General features: G+C 44.9%; 2 protein-coding genes across 11 annotated transcripts in view; one reads left to right on the top strand and one right to left on the bottom strand.

The window, feature by feature from the left end:
• Positions 1–1,114: 1,114 nt before the first annotated feature.
• Positions 1,115–13,541, bottom strand: MTRFR (mitochondrial translation release factor in rescue). 4 transcript variants are annotated; one of them, XM_060170395.1, is made up of 4 exons: positions 13,389–13,500; positions 10,843–10,869; positions 4,042–4,349; positions 1,115–2,477 (listed from the first exon to the last, which is right to left on the bottom strand). In XM_060170395.1, the coding sequence occupies exons 3-4, from the start codon at positions 4,321–4,323 to the stop codon at positions 2,235–2,237; spliced, it is 525 nt and encodes a 174-aa protein (XP_060026378.1). In that variant the 5' UTR covers positions 4,324–4,349; positions 10,843–10,869; positions 13,389–13,500; the 3' UTR covers positions 1,115–2,234. The 4 variants fall into 4 exon arrangements, with proteins under 4 accessions (XP_060026378.1, XP_060026377.1, XP_060026379.1 ...); XM_060170394.1 differs by lacking the exon at positions 10,843–10,869 and having other exon boundaries at positions 13,389–13,541; XM_060170396.1 differs by lacking the exons at positions 10,843–10,869; positions 13,389–13,500 and adding an exon at positions 13,238–13,291.
• Positions 13,542–13,740: 199 nt separating this feature from the next.
• MPHOSPH9 (M-phase phosphoprotein 9) overlaps positions 13,741–17,755 on the top strand; it is a 51,281-nt gene continuing 47,266 nt past the window's right edge. For 6 of the 7 annotated variants that reach the window (XR_009534702.1, XR_009534704.1, XM_060120997.1 and 3 more), the window contains exons 1-2: positions 13,899–14,779; positions 15,927–16,190. Coding sequence is in view for 4 of the 7 variants with exons in the window: in XM_060120994.1 (XP_059976977.1) it covers positions 16,084–16,190 (107 nt within the window). In the remaining 3 variants the exon portion in view is untranslated. Of the gene's footprint in view, positions 13,852–13,898; positions 14,780–15,926; positions 16,191–17,755 lie in introns of those variants that run through there. The other variant, XM_060120993.1, reaches the window with a different exon arrangement.

Below are 17,755 nucleotides of genomic sequence, written 5' to 3'. Positions count from 1 at the left end.
GTATTTTAAAGAACGGCTCCTCAGCGAGAGTGGGGAGAGACCTGTCAAAGGGCTTTTTCCCACCTGGTCCAGAAACATTTTGCGTGACAATATCAGTAGCACAACAGGCCAGGGACAGGATGTGTCGGTTAAGTCAGAAGGCAGGGATCAGGTGAGCTGCCTCATGCATGCATCTTAACTGCAGCAGATGTTAAGTGTGTGCCAGGAAGGAAAACAAGAGTAGAGGCGATGTTACTGACTTCGCCCTTTCTGAGCTCCCCCAAGTTAGGCCATTCTGTTTTTAGGAACTTAACCCGTGAGCATTTAAACTCAAGCTAGCTACTTCATCCTGTTCTCCCTGGAAGAACTACCTGCTCTGGTGCTGGGAAAACTGGGTTGCCTCGGATGTGCTGAGAATTCGTGGGGTGGTCCCCAACAGTGGGGACCTTCCAAAGGGACTTGGAGGTCATCCTTACTATATTCCTTAGGCCCCGATCCCGATGTAATGAGGATTTACCGTGGTGAGGGGTAGACTAAGACAAAAGGAGGGACCTGGTCAGTTTCACAGGCATAAGGCCAGGTCCCAGCCATGACAGCTCTAAAGGCCGGAGGAACGGGTACTAGGCAGTCGGCTTGTCTGCCTCTCCTTCGTGGATGTGACAGGAAATTCAAAAAGGTTCAAGAAGGGGGGAGACAGAAGTTAAAGCTTCTGTCCCTCTTGTCTGAAGCTCCCCAAATTCCCTTCCACTATTACGGTCTTCTGTGTACCATTCCAGATGCTTCACTTGGCTCCCTTCTAAAAGGAGGCTGGACCTGGGAAGGGCCCCGCACACTGCGACCAGAGGTCGAGAGCCTTGCGTAGAGCTAAACTTCCGAACCAGGCTACTCCGAGGTGGGAAGACCTTCCCGGGCTTCTTCACAGGGAACTTTATTTGGGTGCATGCAGTCTGGTCTTCACGGATGAGGCCGACCCTGGGTCTGACAGTGGCCTTCTCACCTCACGGTTTGTCTCCCTACTAGTTTTATGCATAAACTTCTGGATGTGTGCTAACAAACCATGCCTGAAAACCCCCAAACAGTTTGTACGGTCAGATCCAGCTGGAAGGATGGTATCAAGCAAATTCACAAACCCAAGTTTCTGAAACCTCAGCTTTTATAAACCTACTACTTGTAAATCAGCATACAGAGAATGACATGTGTATTTCCACATCAGAGAGGTTACTTGTCAACACACAGTCTATTAAGCTAATGGGGTAAATGGGTAAGTAACTTACTAACTTGTAAATCTTTAGCCATCTTGTTTTCTTTTGTTCTCTTAATGACATCTATGTATCACTGAGCAATGACCTTCCAGCAGATGACAAGGAGGCACTAAATGCTATTGTTTGACTCAATTCTATAGTTTTCCATAAAAAGTCCATTACTTACATTAATGCTTTTTTTCAGAAAATATTTTCATTGGGGAATTCCCTGGCGGTCCAGTGGTTAGGACTCTGCGCTCTCACTGCCGGGGCCCAGGTTCAATCCCTGGTCGGGGAACTAAGTTCTCACAAGCCTCGTGGTGCAGATACAGATACAGTCACACAAATGTATAGCTTAAAAGGTGACATACTTCTAACTACCGGCCAGGTCAAGAAACAGAACTCTTGTCAGCTGCCCAGAAGCCCCTCCAAGCCCTGCGTCACAATGACAGCCTTTCCTCCCCCAAAAAGTGCCCTTGTCCTTCTACAGTAATGACTTCCTCGTGTTTCTTTTTACAGTTTTATTCTCAAAGTATGCACTGCTATTCACTACAGTTTGTCTGCTGTTTAGAAACTCTGCTGTCTCTGGAGCCCGTCACGGCTGCGCTGGTGGTGGAGCTCACGCCGTCCCTGGAGGCATCCGGCAGGTTCTTTTTTTAAAAATTAATTATTTATTTTTGGCTGCGTTGGGTCTTCGTTGCTGCGCGTGGACTTTCTCTAGTTGTGGCGAGCGGAGGCTACTCTTTGTTGCGGTGCGCGGGCTTCTCATTGCGGTGGCTTCTCGTTGCAGAGCATGGGCTCTAGGTGTGCAGGCTTCAGTAGTTGTGGCACGCGGGCTCAGTAGTTGTGGCTCGCGGGCTCTAGAGCGCAGGCTCAGTAGTTGTGGTGCACGGGCTTAGCTGCTCCGTGGCATGTGGGATCCTCCCAGACCAGGGCTCGAACCCGTGTCCCCTGCATCGGCAGGCAGATTCTTAACCACTGCGCCAACAGCGAAGTCCCATCCGGCAGGTTCTTTCAGTCAGAATCTGCAGTCCTTTCTCTGGGCACATTTTTACTTGATTCCCATTGTTCTTTCAGGAGTTTCTTTTTCTCTAGGGTCTCCTTTGCTCTTTTTTTCCTTTCTTGCTTTCTCTTCTCTGCCTCTCGTTTTTCTTTGTAAACAGGACTGTTTTCACCGTTGTAGAAAACATCCACTTTCTCTTGCAGGATTCTCCGAGCTAGCTTTCTGTTTTGATCGACGGATCTAGTCTGGTGGCACTGTAAGAGATAATATTTCATAATGTGAAAGCCAGTGTGTTCTGGGCAGGACCTCAGGAATCATTACATTCAACCTAGTCCCTTTATAGAGGGGTCAGGCCCGCAGAAGGAAAGCCACTTGTCAGGAGTCCCAGTAGGTCAGTGACAGGACGAAGGCCATACCCTTTCCTGCCTCTGCTTGGCCCCCACCCAGTCCCACACCCCAGCTGTATTATGTGGCTTTCACTGTGACTATTCCAATATTAGGAGTGTTGTTTTGTTTAGAAGTAACAGTAGCCTTCAAATAAAGTTCCCAAATAATTTTGAAAACATCAACCAGTATGTCTAAGCGAGCCCTTTGTGTGCCCCATTTATAAATGTAAACTTCTCTCTGAAGGAGGAAAATAGCCTCTTTATTATTCGTCAGCCATAATATTCATTACATAATATCTCTGTTATCACTGGTGAGTGCCTTGCAAAGCAAGTTGATAAAAGAAATCCTGTGAAATTAGGATGAAAGAATAGTACCAAAAGCAAATGTGGAGTAAGCTATATAAAATAGGTTTCAGAATTTTATTTGTTGCTCACGAATGTCACTTTTTTCAAGGAGGAAAAGAAAAATGATTGAGATTTTCACTAATACGCTCTTGGCTCAAAAACGTGGCAGCGAAGAACAGCTGTCAGGAACAGACTCTGGGTTCGGTCTGGGCTGACTCTCCTGCAGGCGCAGGAGCCTCCCTGTGCCTGATTCCACATCATGAGTGTAGGCTTGTGACGATTAAGAGTTAACTCGAATGTGAAGTGGCTCAGAACAGGGCCGGGCCGCAAGCTCACGTGATATGCAAGTACTTGCGAAAGGTACCGCTGATGTGCGAAAGCCCGCCTCTGCTCTCTCTGCTGTGCCTCAAGGCTTGTGCCGCCTTCAGGGCCCTGGGGATACGGAATGGACTGGCAGTTCCACAGAGGTGGTGGGCCGCTACCAAACCAGGAGACAGGAGAAAAGCGCTGCACCATTTCCTAGAGGTTCAAAATGTATTGACAGCTGGTGATATTTTGATCAGAGGTTGGTTTTTTATATTCAGAAGAAAGCCTCCTACAGGCAGCTGTACCTGGCATTTTTCCTCTGAGGGCTGAAATTGGGTCGCCAACGTTACCTCACTCAGTTCTTCTCCAGAAGGGTAGGTGTCACTGACATTTACTAAAGAGGGGACGGAGGGACATGGAAAATGTGACCATCTGAGCGATCAGCCAGGAGGCTAAGGGCTGAGCCCACTGGCGGACAACCTGGGCCCGCGTGCTGCTTGGGGGCTGGAGCCCACGGCAGTGCCGCAGAGCTTTCTGCAGCCACCCTGCAGCCCAGTGGCTCGACCAGAACCGTGGCCTGCCAAGTTCAAGGACAGCAGCAGTAAAAGCGCAACTGCAAAGGATCCTGGAAGGAGGCTCCTGACGCTGTGCAGAGGTTCTGCCTGGGAGAAACGCTCGGGACCGGGCACGAGACCTGCTGTCCCTCTACTGCCGGGGTCATGGTGAGAACAAGTTTTCACTCAGGAGAAACCCGGGGACCCCCACGGCCTCCTTCCTCTACCTTGACCACAATGCCTGAGGGGACGTGCCTGAGCACCACGCAGTTGCTTGTTTTGTTGGTTGCCTGGCCCCCTGGCCCGTGTCCTTTTACAAACTGCTCTTCAAGTTCACTCTCATCCAGGGAGAGCAGAGCAGGGTGGTCCTTCTTGCCTGCCGCCTGGACTGGAGTGACCGCTGTTCCAGGGGATAAGAGTTCCGGCTTCTCGCAGAGCCGGAGTCCCCAGGGCACCATGCACACTCTGGTCAGTGGGGTAGGAAAACGGAACAGACCCGAGGTGCTCATAGCGCGTGGCTCTGCCTGCTCAGGACCTGAATAAGACAGAAAAGACAGCCCTTCAGCCTTGTTTGTGCTCAAGATTATACCGCAGGTTCTAAAATCACCTTTTATGAACCAGTTCAGACGATGACCACCCATCTGGCAGGCAGGGGATTTAGGAAATTAGTGCAGACAGGATACTCAGCAACACACACCTCGCTCCGGCCCTGCATTGTCTACCGTGTTCTCAGCACTACATGCCTTGCCAACTGATAAATATTTTCTTATAACAGACCAAAAAATGTCTTCAAAGCACCCAGAAGTGGTGTTTTCTCAGGAAGGGGAAGCTTTGAGTGTAAAATTCAAAAGAACAGGGCTGTAATTTGATAAGGAAATATTACATAGTACATCACACAAGAATTAGGATCTGAGTCAAGGGACATTATTTAAGTGTGTGAGAACCTTTGAAATCAAAATGGAAAGACGACAGAACGTGATAGTCTATTTTATAGCTTAAGCTTAAACAGTCTGACACAGTAAATATCACTATCAATCAATGTCATGATTGTTGTTTTTTCATGTTTCCAGTTTCATGGATTTGAATAGGAACATCTGTTCCCTCAGAAGCACTGCCAATCACATGATCCAACCGGTACTCATCCTTAGAACCACCAAGCCAACTGATTTTTATTAAGGTGCCTGTTACGTTCAAAGTATGAGGTGAGGTACAGGGAGTGACGTGAGGTCAAAGAGGGCAAGACGCTATCTTCCTGGAGCTCACAGTCTAGTCGGAGAAGATATTCAAGAAGAAAGCGAGAGGCGCTGAACAAGAGATTTCAATAACTACTCGAGAGGAGCCTAAGGCTGAAATGTCTTAGTTGACGAATAGTATAGAGAATAATAGCCATGAGGGTATGGTGAATCACAGGCCTTTGCTTTTTTTCGAGGGGAGGAGGGCAGAGGATCTGAAAGGTATCACCTCTTTTCAGAGATCTACATATTCCCCATGTGAATGGGGTCGGGGCGGGGGAGTCACAACCTTCGCCCATTTTCTCATCTGGAAAATGGGAGGAATAAGCCCTCTCCATGCAACCCACACGGGCTTAAAGTCAGAGAAAACAGTGTTCTGGAAAGGGCTTTGCTGATACCTCTGAAGGCATGAGACTGGTTTATAGCAAGATCCCTGTCACCAGGACTTTCCTGGTGGCACAGTGGTTGGGAATCCGCCTGCCAATGCAGGGGACATGGGTTCGAGCCCTGGTCCAGGAAGATCCCACATGCCGCGGAGCAACTAAGCCTGTGCGCCACAACTACTGAGCCTGCGCTCTAGAGCCCATGAACCACAACTACTGAGCCTGTGTACCACAACTACTGAAGCCTGCGCGCCTAGAGCCCGTGCTCCACAAGAGAAGCCATCACAATGAGAAGCCCACGCACTGCAATGAAGAGTAGCCTCCGCTCACCACAACTAGAGAAAGCCTGTGCGCAGCAACGAAGACCCAACACAGCCAAAAATGAATTAAAAAAAAAAAAACCTTAAAAAAACCCCCAAAAAACCCTGTCACCCAGGCAGATTTGGGGAACTACAAATGTGCCACTCGCATAATAATACTTCTTGATCAAGGATTATGTAGGCACTAAAAACAGATATATTGCTCTTTTTAACAAGTGCTTCCTGTGAGGCTCTAAACAGCTTCTTTCACCACTTGAAACCTTGTAAATTCTAGCTCTAACACAGGTAGGAACTGGAGTGTACCTAAGGCAACTTCCTCAGCCAAAAGTAACGTACCATCCACCAAATTATTTCACTAGGTTTCTCTCGGCTCATTTACCTTTCACCCACCAGCAGTTCTGACGGCTAACACCCACTGGGCCCAACGCTGATCGCTAGATAAGCTTAATGCAGAAACAGGCTAGCAGGCATTGCTTCCTTGTAAATATGTGCATTTTGCTATTTGAAATCCAAGTGCCTTTCTCAGTTATCAGTACAGATGACACTGGTCATTGAATACAGTATTCTTCATCTCTCTCTCTACTATTTCTATGGAAAATAAATATAATGAAATATACTCTTCAAGCTTTAGGCCATGCTAGTTCTCAATCCTATGACTGACACATCTTCTTTGTGAAAAGCACGATATTCAGCATGTTCTGAGCAGGTCCTATCAGTCCCGGTGGATGATAATTAAGGTGGTGTCAGTTCGTAATGTGCTCTGTGGCTACCAAGGGAGATATTTTGAAACAGAGTATGCCAGTGAAAGTGGTGCTTTGAAAACGGCTTCTGTTTACTGTGTGTGAAATATGTCAGAAGTATCCTCAGGAAAAGATAAGGATAAACCCAGGCACATTCTCTGAAATCTCTACAACAAAGAATCCACTCCCCTATAATGATTAAATGAATGAGACTAAGTTGATGTCCAAAATTTCCCTCCCCTTATTTCTGCTTTCAGTCCACAGAACAGAATTCCTTTGTGTATCAGACAGTGTCTAGTCCCTGTATTAGGTTCATGGAACAGGAGGCCAGTACCTCTCTTGGGGCTTCTCTTCCGTTAGTAAATCTGACCAGGCAGGATGGTAGTGGAATACAGTGCAGCGACAAAGAAAGGAAGCAGGTCTGAGACAGGGTGAAACTCCCAGACAAAAGGCGGAGAGGACAGCGCTTTTCTCAGCTGCTTTGTCACCAGCCCACTGTGTTTCAAATCTACCTTTCTGTCCTAGTTCAGAGCTGACACACACAGGAAGGTCTCCCACCCAACTGGAGTTCGAGAAGGTCCCCAGTGTTCAGTTACTGGCTGCTTTGTTTAACAGCTAATTCCAACAGCCAATAGGATGATTCCAAATACTTTTAGTATCTCCTGGAGCTCTGGCTCTACTCCAATGGTGGCTAAAAATGACAAACACACCCATGGTTCCACTTCCCCAAAGCCCAGAGAAGAATACGGATTGGATTTCAGTTTTTGTGATACCCACAGAGCAACCCAAAGTCTTCGGGGAACAATAAAAGCAGCTCAAATTAGAGCGCATCGTGACATTAAAGAGAAAAATGGTCACAAGCGGTGTGCGTAAGGGGAAACCAGCGGTCACGATAGCGCGCCCTTGTTCCCTCCCATGAGTGCGAGCGTCGGCCCGGCCGGCTCTCCACCCCAACTCCCCTCGGCTCTGCTCTTCCTTGGAGGGTGGCGTCTGCACTAAACAGCTGGCTGCAATTTAGGTTAAAGCCACGCTCTCTCTCACTTGGTCAAGTTAAGAGATAACAGGGCTGACGCCTTTAAAACAGGCAATGTTAATTTGTTCAATGAATATTTTCCACATCTACTATGTGCCATGAGTGGGCCTCGATGGGTCCAATGAGCCTGTAGCATAAAAGAGAAATTAAGACATCTGTAAGTAAGATAACATGCCAGAGCGTGGAATGGATGACACGCCACAGAGCAGTGGTTCTCAGGCTTCACTATGCTCCCAAGTCACCAGAAGGCTGGTTATTGGGACTTGGAAGCTGCATCCTATTAGGCACCTTTCTTCCTGACTGGATCCAGCTGGTACACAGTTCCTCCTCTGGCTTCCACAGTCAGCCCAAACCAAGACTGACACCTAGCTCATGGGTGGCATGCTCAGCTCTGCATTGTGGCCAGTGACCAGAGCAAACAATCACATATTTAAACAAGATGCAGTGAGCTGAGGCTTGTTTCACCAACAGCTGAAATGCTCTGGAGAGCGGTAAGGGGATGCTACTGCCTTTGTGTCTCTGAGACAGAGAGAGGATATCTGAATCTGGAAGACATAGGATTTCAACTCTGGACCCACCTCTGGATACCATTTGCCTAAAATTCACTGTTTAAGTATTTTTTAGAAAGGCAGAGTACTAGTGTCTCTTAGCCACAACTTTCATGGTGTACCAACCTTGCAGAAATGTCATCTAAACTAACCGAAAGAACAGATGTGGCGATGCGCTGAAATGGAGTGCTTTAGGAAAAAAGACTGTTAAAGCTCTTGCGGCTCCAACCTTGATGCACCATTTCCCTAGGGATCCTGTTAAACAGGCTACGGCTCATCAGGGCTGGGGTGCGGCCTGAGACTCCACATTTCTAACCAGCCCCCAGGTGAGGTGGTTGCTGCCTGCAGTCCTGGCCCTTAAGATCGTCTGACTGCTGAATGAAGGCCCCACGATCATGATGGCAACGCTGGAGATGGAGAAGGTGTAAAGGAGAGAACAGGCGGGAGAGGAAGAGAAGACAAATGAATATCGAATTGAGCGAAAAGAACAGGTGAAATGGTCACAAGGGGATTGAGAAGCTGGGTCATCTGAAAAAAGAACATCAAAAACGTTGCTTCTATTGCATTATTATTTTTTTTAAAGCTGGCTTTTTCTAAGTCTTTATTGAATTTGTTACAATACTGCTTGTTTTATGTTTTATTTTTTTAGCAGGAGGCATGTGGGATCTTAGCTCCCTGACCTGGGAGGGAATTTGTTACAATACTGCTTGTTTTATGTTTTATTTTTTTAGCAGGAGGCATGTCGGATCTTAGCTCCCTGACCTGGGATTGAACCCGCATCCCCTGCATTGGAAGGTTAAGTCTCAATCACTGGACCGCTAGGGAAGTCCCCTGCATTAATGTTCTAGAACAGCACTGTCCAACAGAAATATAGTGCAAGCCACATGTGAAATTCTAAATTTTCTTATAGTCACATTAAAAATAGTAAAAAGCAACTGATGAATTTCAATATACTTTATTTAATCCAATATATCCCAAATATTATTACTTCAACATATAATCAATATAAAAAATGATTTAGATTTTTTTATATGAGGTCTGCAAAATCTGAAGTGTGGCCACGCTTACAGCACATGTCAGTCTGGACTAGCCACATGTGCTCGCGGCTACTGTAGTGGATGAGGTAGCTCTAGAATCTTGCTATCAGCGTGTGGCCCACAGAGCAGCAGCCAGAGCACCCCCTGGGAGCTTGTTAGGAATGAAGAATCTCAGGACCTTCTAAATGAGAACCTGTGTGTTTTTTTTCTTTTTTTTTTGGCTGTGCCACACAGCTTGCTGGATCTCAGTTCCCCAACAAGGGATCGAACCCGGGCCCACAGCAGTGAAAGCACAGAGGCCTAACCACTGGACCGCCAGGGAAGTCCCAGAGAACCTGTGTTTTAATAAGATCCTCAAGTGATTCAGAGGCACATTGAAGTTTGAGAAGCAAAGGACACAGGAATTAGCAAGTTCTTCCAACTGCTAGGACAGACACTTTTAAGAGCTATTGTTTCTTATGTTTATAATGTTTAAAAAGTTGAGACCAGAATTCAGGAGTGCTGATTACCTTAGTCATGGTCTTGCTTCCCCCTCCTGAATAAGGAGATAAAATAGGTCTCAAAAACAATGACCTAATCAACGGTGAAGGACAAACACAGTGAGCTTTAAAAAGACAAAATGGCCAGCTGATGGCTCCAGAAGCTAAGTGAGAGGATGGTTTTCCGTGAAATGCTTAATGATAATCTCTGTTTCAGAAGTGTGTTTTGGTGCTCCCTGCCGAATGGGAGTACAGATAAAGCAGCCTTTCTCTCCTTTTCTCATCTAGCTCATCCTCCTGTTCTAGTTGCCTGAAATCCTTATGAGGGCTGAACACCTCCCCAAACAGAACCCCTGGGAACTTTGGCTCAGGCTTGAAATAGACCCTGTCATTTCCTAGGCTGGGGGCTCTACACTCAAGATAGAGCACCTTTCAGCCACAGTAAGTGTTTCCAGAGAATTATTTCCCAAATAAGAAAATCACAATGGACTGAGCAGGAAAGGACAACAGAGCTGCTATCCTTGATTCGGGAGGACAAGAGGAAAAGGAAACTACTCTGAGTTCGGTCCAAATTTAATAGGCTTACTGCTGCACAGCTCAAGAGACACTAAAGAAGTAGATAAAAAGAAAAGCTTTCAATTCATACAATACCAACATCCCGTTCAGTTTTTTTTTTTTCACAGAAAACTTCAAATCCACAATTACACCAGTCCTATTTGGGTGCACCACTGTCATCTTCTTCTATTTATGGCACCTAACAGGAACTTCGTAATTTATCAACTACACTATTAAAACAGGACAAACACATTAAAAAAGCAGCGATAACTAGCAGCAATAACTACACTCCACATTTTCCTCTAAAAGTCTCAAAGACCCTGTTACCATTAATGATGCTTTGTATTTGTTTAGGACTTAGGTTTTCAAAGCACGTTCAAATATGTTATCGTAGTGAATATTTCATACAAATAAAGAAAAGAAGGGATGTATACTATGTGGAATATTTCAGGAAGACTTATTTTGGAAGAACATTAGGTAGTCCATTTTTTTAAACTAAATTTGTCCTTCCTGCTGCTTGTTTCTTTACCTTTCGTAACATCTCCAGATTTGTTCTTCCCCCAACTCCTTAGAAAGCGTTAGCTCATTTTCCTCAGCGGTCTCTTCTTGACTCCCCCTCTCACTTTTTTGTCCCTGAAAGGCCATACTGCTTTGTAGTCAGAGTGACCTGCGTCAATGCCTTGCCTCCACGATTTACTCACTGTGCAACTCTGGCCACGTTTCCACATCTGTAAAACAGAGGTAATACCACCGAGGGAGAGAAAAAAATCGTACACGTCACCACAAACGTAAGGTGCTTAGGATCCCTACATCACAAAGCTCAGGAACCTCTGGCTAACACTCCACAAGCCCACTCTGCAAACGGATTATTTCATGGACTTTTGTTTTCGAAGCTCAGTGAAAAGGTATCTAGAAAATGACCTGCAAACAATTTTACTTGGCATGGTCCAATTTAAGAAATACTTGGAAACCATGAAATTACCGAAGATATGCTGTTTGGTGAGGTCATAATTGTGGTCTATGAAATCAGGTGCCAAAGAGAGAATTATGATGCCAAGAATACAGTGTGACTTCCCAGAAGGTTCAAATTGAAAGGTAAAAACTACCTTCATCACAGCAAGTCCTGGTTTAAACATAGAGATCTTTAGTAATTATCTGATATAGTAAAAAAAATCATGAAGGACAGAAAAGATGAAAAAAGTCACGTTTAAATGTACACCTGATTATTCCTTTTCATCTTCAATGGTTAAACTATAAAGTTTTAGAGTTCCTGATTTTTGCTGTGGAGGACGTCCCTCCTCCAACCCCCACCAATGACAAGCTGTTTTGTATATAAAAATAAATGACACAGAGTAACATCCTGGTTAACAAACATTAAATGCCTCAAGCCATAAGCGGCCACTACTACTGAACAGCCTAATCTTATCCCAATCAGAATGAAAGATCTCCACTCAAAAGCTCATTGTGGCAAAAGAGGAATACTTGAGCAATACAAAGATGTTATAGTAAAATCATATAGTAGTTTTTTTTGATACCGAGCTCCATGAGCTGTTTGTATATTTTGGAGATTAATCCTTTGTCTGTTGTTTCATTTGCAAATATTTTCTCCCATTCTGAGGGTTGTCTTTTTGTCTTATTTATGGTTTCCTTTGCTGTGCACCCTTATAAGGGCATAAAATAGTGGTGTTAGCTTGTATACAAGTAATGCAAAATCTCCAGTATGAGGAGGGGGGGTTAAATTAAGATGAATAGTTCCTACACTTAATATATACTTGAATTTCTGACACCTTCTACTTCTGTTTTCTATATTCAGAAATAATTTCTATGGACTTAAAAAACCTCCTCTCTGTTTTTATAAAGCTTCTCTCTAGACCAGTTAGTCAAAAGCAGTTTCCATTCTGAATTTGTAAAAATTAAGACGCTACCAAAGAGCTTAACCTAAATTAAGAAGTAAGGTGTGAATAACCTTACCAGAATATTTTGTATCAGTTGGTTAACAAGATAACTCAATTAGAATACTAGCTTCTGAACATGTTGGCTTATTAAAACATTAATAGATTTTTTTTTGAAAGTTACCTAAAGATGACACTGCCAAAAACAAAAACACACTCAAACTAAACAAAGTCCATCAGATTTTGTAGCAAAAAGCAATGATCTCCTGCCTCTTGCATGGTTGGGAACTAATCTCCAGTACTCGGTTTTGGGGTTAACATTTTTCTTGCAAGGAAACACACCTCCCTTTGCCTGGAGCCATCTCAGGAATCCACTTTCCCATCCTAGTGTGAGGATCTCAAGTAACAGATTTTGCAACCAACTGAAATTAGTGGTAAAACTGCTTTTTGTTTTCTTTTTGTTTTTGGGTGGACTTGAAAGATACATGGTTGCTGAAAACAGCCGTATGCTTAAAAATGATTTGATTTTGGTTGGGTTTTAACACAAGCACAATATTGATGGGTGGATTAACACAATTGGGAGGAGGGTTCGATTTACTTAAGCTTGAACTCTCCCATAGACGGATGGGGTTTTGGAGAGACTGAATTTCTACTGTTGAGACAAAATTGTCAGGTATTCTTAGGAGGCTCAAATCAGATGGAATGCCTCTTGGCAGATTTGTTTTTCCAAGGGCAAATAACATCTGCTCCGTCCTGGCTTCTCCGGCACACCTAAGGACAAGGCTGGCGAAGTCCCTTTATCGTGGGCTCCGGACACTCGGAGGAAAATCTAAGAGCTCGAAGTACCTTAAAGGGTAAGAACCTTTCGTCTGAGAAAGGCGAACTGACCAGTGCGTGTGAGATGGCCTGGGGGCCCACGGAAAGGGTTTTCTCTGGTCCTTCGAAAGGCTGGGCAAGAGGAAAACACCCACGATGCCTGTAACAGGCCCAGCTGCGTGCTAACAGCTCCCCAAGGCTCCGCCGAACAAGTCAACGAGCATCGTTCCATTTGTCCTCGGGCCTCGGTGGAACTGTTTTCTCCACAAGGGTGGGTCCTCCTCGCCCGCCCCTCCAAGTCCTTGAAGAGCCCCAGTGCCGACCCCCACCAGCCTAGGGTAAACCCATTCCAGGGTAAACTTAGCTCGGGTGTCCGGGCCGGCTTCACCTCACCACCAGCGGGGCCTCAGGTCAATGGGCTGCGCGACTCAGGGTCGCAAACGGGGAAATTCCCGGGTCCCAGCTCCCAGTCCTCTCTCCGGAACCTCTAACAATCGTGGGCAACCGTGTGGGTGTCGGGCTTCTCCGCAGACACTTACCTGACCTCAGGACTGGGCTCCCGCCCCCAACGTTCTGGGTGAACCGGAATGGCCGCAGGAGCGGGAACGCAAACGCACTCCCGCGCCTGCGCACGCGCCGTACTCCTGCCGCAGCCCCCCCCTCACAAACCCGAGCCCCCGTCTTACTAACTGCGCATGCGGGAAGCTGAGGCTTCTTTCCCGCGTAGCTGCCGTGGGTTCCCAGAGAGCCAATCAGACGAGAGGACTTGACTGCAGCCCCGCCCCCCTCCCCCCAGCTTCCGCGGGCGTCGCACCTCCCTCTTTGGTGAGAGCTGGGGGCAGGACGGGGAAGTGGACGCGCCCGCCGCGGCTCGGCCGTCTCTGCCCCCTTCCGATCATCCAATCGCAACCGAGACGCCGGGCGCGCGCACGCTCCCTCGAGTTTAACGGTCGCGAGAGGCGCTCGCCCGACACTGACATCGCCAGTGTGAACGGCGGCCAGGTAAGCGGCCGCCAGCCTGCGGGGAGCTGCCGGCCTGCGGGGAGCTGCCGGTCGCGGGAAACAGGGGACGCGACTCGAAGACACCAAGTTAGCGGCCCCCTGAGTGTGCTGATGTGTTAGGGCGGGGGAAAGACAACACTCCCTCGACGCAACCTCAGTGGAACGCGCGGCCGTGTGGGGGCTTTGCTCGCGGCAGTGCACCTTTTCTAGACTCTGCCCTTGAGTGACACCCGCGCGGCCCAATCGCTGAGCGCCTCTTCCCGAGGGGCGGGGGGCTTGAGGGATTTCTGTCTCTTTTTTTTTGACCAGCTTCCTGGGCTTAACTTTGAGAATCACGATTGTAGTTGTTGGACCGGTGGTTTTAACTACAGCTTCCCTGCTGCCTACAATTTAGGCAACTGCGTGGGTTCTCCTCGCCTTCATACTTTAACCCGAGAGCCGCCGCCAGCAGCTGCGGTCTGGCTGTGAGCGCGAGAACGTCAGGATCTGGCCTCAAAACCTGAAATCATGCCTTCTTTCCCCCTCTCAGGCTCCCACCAAAGCAAAACGCCTGGTTAACTTTTATATTCTCAGCAGACCCCCATCAGTCGTTCCTCTACCCCCTAACTCCCTTTTTCTGCTAGGAGCTGGGGCCATCAAAAGCGTCATATTTTGTTGATGGGAGATATAAAAGTCTCTGTTCTTATACGCATTCTCCATCAGGTTCTTAAAATTTTGCATTGTATATCTTTTTTTTAAATTTTAATTCATCCCCCACTCTCCCACCCATTCCTCCCCACCCTCACGCTCTGCTGGGAAAGCATCATCGCATTTCAAGATCCATCTGGATCTACTGCATCCGGATTAACTCAACGGGGGAAATTATAGATGGGGTTGCAGGCCGATCCGCGTCCCTGGAGAGCTTGTGTTTTCCTGCTGGAAGAGCAAGGTGATTTGAATCCAGGTATTTTCGTTGCCAGATGGAAGGTGCAGCCCCTGACTTTTTCAATACCCCATTTATCGTTGGTGATGGGCTGAGTCACTGGGGAGAAATCCGTTTAGCTAGGTCCGGTTACCCTTGGCCTTCACACCTGTCCCTGAAGGAAATGGTTCCTTTGTGAGCTGATGCTCTCAAGGTTGTGCTTTGTAAAACCAGGCCCTAGAAAGTGGGAACCTAGAGGAACCAGAATAATAGGTAATTTTCCTCTATTGCACCCCCTGAAATTTCCATCTTGTAAGCAGCATATGTTTTCTCTATTCTTCCCCCTCCCCCACCCACTTACTCCTGGTTTTTTTTAAGGACATGAATTCCTTAAGAAGAGGCATGCTGTTTGACTTGTTATAGCCAGTTTACCTCTGTACATCTAGCTTCAGTTAAATTTTAGTGGACCTGGCAAATAGTTTATTTTTTAAGAAGTGATAACATGCACAGAGTACAAAAGTACTCTACGTATACAGTATATAGTGCACTCCTTCCACTCCCACCTTCCAGCCAGTGGGGAAACAACCACTGTTAACAGTTTAATTGGCTGTTTTCAGTACCAGATTCAATATAGATACCAAGTAGTTCCCATTCATCTATTCACTGTATAAATCAACAAGCATGGATACTTGGTAGAATTTATTAAAGGAATGAACAAGGCACATATCAATAAGTATTCCAGTTGTTACACAGTAGAATTGTGTCTGGAACCTTGATTATTAAGCACATAAAATTGTGAAATATTACCTGAAAAGGTACTACTACTTCTGCAAATCAGAAGATTTGTAGATTTTTTATTGACCTAACCACTGGACTGCCAGGGAATTCCCTTTGCCATAATGTTTTAAATGTTTATCCACATTGTAGCATAAATCAGTGCTTTGTTCTTTTCTATGACTGAAAAATATTCCATTATACAGATACACAACATTTATTTATCCATTCATCAGTTGATGGACATTTGGGTTGTTTCTGAATTTTGGCTTATTATGAATAATGTTGCTATCCTTAATGTAGATTTGTATAAAAGGATTAAGGTTTCCACAGTCTTGAAAAGACAGTTGCTAGGTTTAATGGCTTTTTATAATAGTTTTTGTTCTTCATTCATTTTCAGACTCTCCTGGAACCTTCAGACATTTCACAGTCTGAATGTCAGCAGCTGAAAATGCCTTTAGACGATGAAGCATCTGAAGATGACTCAGATTCAGTTTCTTCAAACAGTGCAAGAGCCTACATTTTCCAGTGAGAGAGTGTAACAATTTCTGTACGCTATGGAAGATTTTGACTTGGGGAAACCCTTACAAAAAGCTTCATCTTCTATAGAATCTGATATAAAAAATTCTCCCCATTCTCTTGGACTGAACTTAAGTAATAATAGGTAAGAATGGGATAGATTTTTTTTTGATGTAATGACAAATCAAAATAACTTTATTTGCATAGTTTGCCAGTTTATCCAAATAGTGTCATAGTTACTGATTTGCATTTAAAAAACCCCAAAACTATGATCAGGAACTGTTTAAGGACAGTTGTTTGGGTTAAGAATAGTTTCAATCCTTTCATGTTTTTCATTTCTCCCAGAGATGTATTTTTGCATGGGGAACATTGTGAAAAAGAATTTGTTTTGCTAGTTGGAGTTTTCTTTACACTTTTTTTGTTTTCGGTAAATTACAAGTATATCTTTAAAATTTAGTTGTCTAAATATTGTTTCTCCATTTTGAAGTTAAGAGGACAAATAATGTTTCATATTGCAGAAATACCTCACCAGTCTGGAAAGTAGCAATTAAAGTTGAATACTAGGAAGTAAGCAAAAAAGCAGGCTCTGAGTTGACAAAGTAGATGCTATCAAACAATGCATTTTATGCATTTTCTTTTTAAACTATCCCATGTTTGGTTTGTTTTTAATCAGGGCCTGTTTACTCTCATTTTGTACATAGTCTGGCAAGTTGATTATTTGGTTTCTAAATTACAGTAAGTTAAAAACAGCAAAGAGGCAGGGACCACTGGAGAGGAGATCACCTATAAAAAGCAGGTACAATAAAACAAAAGCACAGCAGTCTGGGGCCTACTGGTAAAGGAGCAAATTTACACACAGTAATAGGTCTTGAAGAAATTGTGTATTTTAAATAAATTAATTCCTTAAAAAATTTGTTCATTCTTTGGCCTCAGGAGGAATTTAAGGCAGCTTACAAGAATACATAAAAGAAGAGGAGAAAGCATAAATTAAAATAGGGAGGAAAGGGAAAAAAAAAAGCACGGGATAAGGTCCAGAAATGTTGGCCATCGTAATCTATACCCACTTCCTGAATGCTGGCCACGCTTTTTGTTTCCTGTATCATTTGACAGCCCCTTTGAAACCCACTTCTGGAAGAAACCCCTTTTAGAACATAGTGTCTGATTTACTTGGAGGAACTTGAATGTGCCTTTCTAATGAAAATTATGTAACTGAAGCGTCTCCCTTTTCATTGTGACTGGCAGTTAAATTGGCCAAATTTAAACTTGATTATTACACAACTATAATTGTATATCTAACACTTAATGGACAACATATTATGTTCTTTCCCTTGAATTTTTTATTAATATTTTCTCTGATCCCCTTTATTATTTTACTGTTATTTTCATTAGGTCCTCTTTTTTGCAAATGGTTTGTGAAACAAAGCAGAGTATCAATAAATAAAGTGACCTTTCAACGGTTAGAATTTAAATAAATTTTAATGTCCCTAATTATGCCTTGTGGGTTTATAAAACAAATCTGAAATAAACTCATCTCAGATTCGGAAAAGCAGTCCTCCTGGAAAGAATCAGTGCTATTTTACACACTGGATAGGCTAAATAAGTCCTGAATATTTGCTGCTAATTTGGTTGGCACTACTTTTATTCAAAGACAGTGCAAAGATAAGCATCACCTTATCACACCAAATTAGGGGGATCCAGTTAACAAGACTT

Source organism: Lagenorhynchus albirostris, chromosome 14, assembly GCF_949774975.1.
Source record: "Lagenorhynchus albirostris chromosome 14, mLagAlb1.1, whole genome shotgun sequence".
Lineage (NCBI taxonomy): Eukaryota > Metazoa > Chordata > Mammalia > Artiodactyla > Delphinidae > Lagenorhynchus > Lagenorhynchus albirostris.
The sequence above is the reverse complement of the archived record's forward strand: the minus strand, read 5'-3'. Positions and strand labels throughout refer to the sequence as shown.

What these genes read in the sequence shown, in the direction of transcription:
- MTRFR (XM_060170393.1), bottom strand. Translation starts at nt 4,455, where the DNA reads ATGGGTGGTCATCGTCTGAACTGGTTCATAAAAGGTGATTTTAGAACC. An exon ending in CCTCAGGCATTGTGGTCAAG is followed by an intron (nt 2,478 to 4,041) that starts GTAGAGGAAGGA and finishes TATCTCTTACAG; the next exon opens with TGCCACCAGACTAGATCCGT.